Source organism: Sorex araneus, chromosome 2 (genome assembly GCF_027595985.1).
Source record: "Sorex araneus isolate mSorAra2 chromosome 2, mSorAra2.pri, whole genome shotgun sequence".
In the NCBI taxonomy this organism is placed as follows: Eukaryota; Metazoa; Chordata; class Mammalia; order Eulipotyphla; family Soricidae; genus Sorex; species Sorex araneus.
This window is the reverse complement of record NC_073303.1, coordinates 29,310,993-29,316,568: the sequence shown is the minus strand read 5'-3', so window position 1 is coordinate 29,316,568 and position 5,576 is coordinate 29,310,993. Positions and strand designations below refer to the sequence as shown.

The 5,576-nt window shown below is 40.5% G+C and overlaps 1 protein-coding gene across 1 annotated transcript; it reads right to left on the bottom strand.

Moving 5' to 3' along the window:
- Positions 1-363: 363 nt before the first annotated feature.
- On the bottom strand, positions 364-5,576 carry LOC129401614 (butyrophilin-like protein 1). The gene is made up of 5 exons (XM_055124335.1): positions 5,555-5,576; positions 2,987-3,121; positions 2,215-2,493; positions 1,837-2,037; positions 364-404 (listed from the first exon to the last, which is right to left on the bottom strand). The coding sequence occupies exons 1-5, from the start codon at positions 5,574-5,576 to the stop codon at positions 364-366; spliced, it is 678 nt and encodes a 225-aa protein (XP_054980310.1).

The following is a 5,576-nucleotide window of genomic DNA, read 5'->3' as shown; positions in this document are numbered from 1 at the left end:
TTTGGTCACTTTTTTTTATGATAGGATTTGTACTTTTATTTAATGATTATACCTTTTATTTAAGGGAAGAAAGGAGATAGAAAGAGAGCGATAAAGACAGAAAAAGAGAGAAGGAAGGAAGTGAAAGGAAGAAAGGAAGAAGGAAGGAAGGAAGGAAGAAGGAAGGAAGGAAGGAAGGAAGGAAGGAAGGAAGGAAGGAAGGAAGGAAGGAAGGAAGGAAGGAAGGAAGGAAGAGGAAAGATGGTAAATAATTTCTCCTGGAAAGGACTTAATAGACTACCTATTTTCAAGCAATCAAGAAACAAATCCAAAAATTTTAAAAAAAATAAACAAATCTTTGTGTTAATTATCTGATTGTGTATTTTACCCGCCGAAGAAAGCTAATAGTTTTTTGTTGCCATCATCTAAAACAATTTATGGAATATAAAAATTGAACATAAATGTGTTTAAGAAATGACCTAGTAGGGACTGGAGTGATAGCACAGCGGGTAGGGCGTTTGCCTGTCCATGGCCGATCCAGGTTCGATTCCCAGCATCCCATATGGTTCCCTGAGCACCACCAGAAGTAATTCCTGAGGGCAGAGCCAGGAGTAACCCCTGTGCATTGCCAGGTGTGACCAAAAATCAAAAACGAACACAAAAAAAGAAATGACCTAGTATATTTATAAGGTCTTACACACAAATACATATACACACTTATCAATTCACAAATGATACTGACACAGATAAAATACAAAACTAGTTTAATGCCAGTTTAGTATTTTTATTTGGAGGAGTGACTCCAAGTAGTATTCAACAGATCAAAGGTCATTCTTTGTGAAGTTTGACCTCATTGTGCAGGTCAAAGTTTTGAGTGTATGAACTCAGCAATGCAGGCAACCTCATTCAAGTTCAGTAAAGTTGGGATTTAGTAAAGTTGGGCTCCGCCCAACAGTGTTGAAAATATTGTGTGGTCAAATTCCATGGCTTCTGCATGCAAATTACGTATTCTGGTTTTTGAGCTGTTTTAATTACCCCTAACATTTTTAAAATTTATTTTAAGATTTTTTTAAATTAAATTAATGTGAGATAGACCCTTACAAAGCTGTTAACGATTAGGTTTGAGTCATACCCTTAAACATTCTTATTTTTCAAATAATATTAAAATATTTTTAAAGATTATTTTTTAACCCTTTAAAACATAAAACAGCTGCAATCTCTCTCTCTCTCTCTCTCTCTCTCTCTATCTATCTATCTATCTATCTATCTATCTATCTATCTATCTATCTATCTCTATCTTTTGAGCTTTTTGGGTCATACCTAGCGATTCCCAGGGCTGACTCCTGGCTTTGCACTCAGGAAATGTTATTGGTGCCCACTCGAGTAAATCAATGAACAATGGGATAACAGTGATACACTGATACAGTGATATGTAAAATATAAAATACCAAGTAATAAGAAGTCATTGGAAAGTGCTATAGTCAGAGAAAGGAAACCCTGCTTCACAAGAATTCAAGAATTCTTAGGTGTTTTGAAGCCATTCTTAAAGTGTAGATAGGAAGAAAAATGGAGAAAACATTAGTCCAAGAGTAAGCAGCAATTAAGGTGGGTCCCATAGTTCTGGAAGGGCCCTAGAGGTCTGAAGAGCCACATTCCACCGGCTTCCTGACCACTGTTCCTAATTCCCGAACTTTTCTACATGCTTTTCCCCTTTTTGTGGGACCCTCAAATTCATGGAATTCTTGGAATTTTGTGCTTTCTAGGGATACTTTAGAAAACTTTTATTTCTCCAACCACCCTACAGTTATATACTGAACTTTTCCTTAATCTGATATTTGCACTGTTGCCTCAATTTACCTTTGTCTTTAAGTGCCACTTCCTTTTCTTTTGTCATCTCACCCATTTCCTCAGATTCTTTTTTCCATTTTTTAACTTCTTTCTCTTTGATTTGATGCTCTTTCCAGCCAGTGTAGCTGATTCCAATGAGGAGAATCCCCAGTACTGGGACTGTCCCTGTCAGAGCTGCCTCCCATGGAGACACTCTGGGCAATAAGGATTCTCTCTCTCACACTCTCTCTCTCTCTCTCTCACACACACACATTCACAGAAAGAGAGAGAGAGAGGACTAATCTGGAGGAAAGTCTGACCACCTCTTAGACCCTCTTCAGTTCACATATAAACTTCCATGCTCTTACCACAGCCCCAACCCTATCTTAAAGTTCATGCTTCACTGACTTGGGAGGAAAATGACCGACATATTCTCCTGGTGGGAGACTGGATTCTGGATGGAGCAGATCACATTGTCCAAAGACCTGCCTGTGACCACAAGAGATGCCTCCACGTGGAAGAGTCCATCTCCATCTTGGGTCAGAGTCTCAGAGAGGGCCATAAGCTTTATTCCAACTTCACCACTCCACTGCAACCTGGGTCTTGGGAACCAACCGCCTGAGGAGCACAATATCCAGATCCCACCATCTTCTGGTCCTATCATGTGTACACGAGGAGCAGAAACAAACCTGAGGAGAAATGACATGTGTCTGCACCCTGTGACTTTCAAGGGTGACAAGACTCTGAGACTAAGTTAAAAGGCTCTTCTCAGCAGTCAATCACTCCCTCCCAGCGAGTAAGAGGTTGAACCGTGAATCAATTACTGTCATTGTTGCTGTTTCCAGGGGAGGATGGTGCTCAGGGCTGCTCCTGGATCTGTGCTCAGGGATCATCCCTGAAATGTGGTGCTAGGGATCGAACTTGGATTGACTGAGTCAAGACAAGAACCTATGTACTACCTTCCCATGCACACACTTCTGCCCCCAGAGTTCCGTTTTTAAACTAACTTAATATCTTTGTATTTAGATTAAGGTGCCATAAAAGGGGCTTGACAACATTCAATTAAAGTTATTAAAATATGTTTAATTTGATTAATTTCCTTTTTTTCTTTTTTGGATATTTGTAGCTATGTGAACTAATTCTAGGGATTTTGATAATAATAAAATATCTTCAGATACAATACCTACAACATGCAGCTTCACAGTGGCCCCATGGGAGATGTGCTCATCCTTAAAATGACATTGATAGTGGCCATCATCAGAGTTATGGACATGCTGGATACTCAGTGTTCCTTGTCTCAGCGCCTCCGACTGAACTAATGTTCATGCAACAATCATGTGTGGTCTATTATCTACTTTCAGCACGTCTCCCATCCCGATTCCTCCAGCCATCATTTTCTTAGTAATCCCATTCTCTATTCCAGGTGCCTTCTCCCCTCTGCTCATGAAGCAGGCTTCCAGGTATGGAGCAATCTTCCTGTCCCTTGTGTCTACTGTCCTTGGGTGTCAGCCTCATGTTATGTTGCTTTATACTCCACAAATGAGTGCAGTCCTTCTATATCTGATCCTCTATTTCTGACTCATTTCACTTGGTATTCTCCATGTCTATTCGTTTATAAGCAAATTTCATGACTTCATCTCTCCTAACAGCTGCATAGTATTCCATTGTGTAGATGTACCAAATTTAAAATTTTTACATTTTGATTTGTGCTTTCCTTTTTGGATTACTTTTTTGGCAAGGGGGGGCATAATTCCAGTGTTGCCCGGAGCTTACTCCTGGCTCTATACTCAGGGATCACTCCTAGCAGTGTTTGAGGAACATATTGGTACTGGGGATTGAACCTGTATTGGCTGCATATAAAGCACACTACCTGCTGTGCTATTGTTCTGGCTCAAGATTTGTCTTTTCTTCTCAGTGTAAATACTATGAAGAGCATTTTATGCAAACTTACATAAAATTGAATCGGCAAAATCATATATACTCAATAAAGATTTAGGCAAGTATCAGAGTTATCAGTTTTATGAACTTTGTTCAATAGAGTAAGGGAATTTATAGGAAGGACACCCATCCTATTTTTAACCTGACACTTCAAAACTATTAGCAGCAAAAACAATGAGAATTTTCTTGGCATATAGCTACATTTGAGGGAATAGAGTAGAGACTATTGGACAAGAAAATATTTTCAATACAAAACAAATCATTAAAATGCCTGACAGCAAATAAAAATCATGAAGAAAAACACTGACCTGCTAGGTAGCAGCTGAACACCTGGAGAAGAAGAAGGAAATGTCCAGCAGCAGAAATGAAGGGAAGAGTCATCATCTTCAAATCTAACAGTGGAGAACAAGCAGTGCAGATTTTTCACTCTGACAGTGAGGTACTCTGTTGGAGGAAGTGGTTACAAAAATAATCTGAATGAAATTCTTTTTTTAATTTTTAATTTTATGTGGTAGTTTATAATATTTGATTACATTTAACATTCAAACATCAATCCCACCACCATTACACCTTCCTACAACCATATTTGGGATGTTTCCATCCCAAACCCTAAGCCCTGTCCCAAAGCATAATAGAAATAATATATTTTGTATTGTTTGTTATGAAAAACCACTAAAAATGTTACAAAGAAGTACCACTAGAGTAAACAGTGTGAAGATTGTTCTATTTTGGCAGGGGCCAATAAGACCTTCTTCAGGATATTACTAACATGTTGATAAAGGTTGAGGGATGTGAACTTTTGTATATATATCTGTAAAATATATATATATATATGTGCATATATATTTTTTTCCCTCTATAATTGGTTGCCTACTATTTGAACCCCATCCAATGTGGTGTGGTACTCTGCGTGGTCCAGAAATAGGTTCATTAATGTGGGAGGCTCAGCCAGAGCGTGTGGGAAGCCACCTTGAGCATGGCAGCGGTTGGCTTGTGGAGGTTTTCGGCTTGCAGGGCTGGGTCCCTTGAGGTGGGGAGGGCTCTCACCTGCCCACTCTGGGGCGCCCCAAGTGAAACAGCCTGGTGTGGGTCCTGTGGCATGGCTATGGCAGGTGTCATTTTGCTCCCTTCCGGGAGAGAAGGCTATGCCATCCAGATGGTTGCTGATGAGATTATCTGGCACCTGCAAGAGATGGCTTATGGGCATGACCTCTGGGTCGTAGGAGACAGTGTTAAAAAGGCAGAGGATCTCTGATCCAGGTCCCATTGAACCTAGAATCCTGGGTTACAAAGTTTCACATCCTGGGTTTTGTCAGACCACTCATCTGTCAGGCTCAGCCTGAGCTTGTGGGGAGTGACCATGAGCATGGTGGCAGTTGGGTTGTGGAGGTTTTAGACTGCCAGGGCTGGAACTCTTGGGGTGGGGAGGGCTCTCACCTGTCCACCTCTGGGGTGCTCTGAGTGAAATTGCCTGGCATGGGGTCCAGTGGCATGGACTGAATGAAATTCTTTTTTAAAAAGCATGTTTGTGGGATAGTGAGATAGAAGAATGTTTTGGTGTCTGACTTTCATGGAGCCAACCCAGATTTCACCTCTCAAACCTACCATGAGTAATCACTGAACACAGAGCTAGGAGTAAGCCCCAAGCACCAGCTGATGTGGCCCCAAACCAAAAAAAAATGTTTTTAAGATTACTACAGTAGAAGAGAGGAGTTAGGTAGGAGGGTGAGGACATTTGGACAATGGTGGAAGGAAGTGAACTCTCTGGTGGAAGGTGTGGTGCTAGATTGTGTTATGACCAAAGCCTTACCATTAACAGTATTGTAAACCAT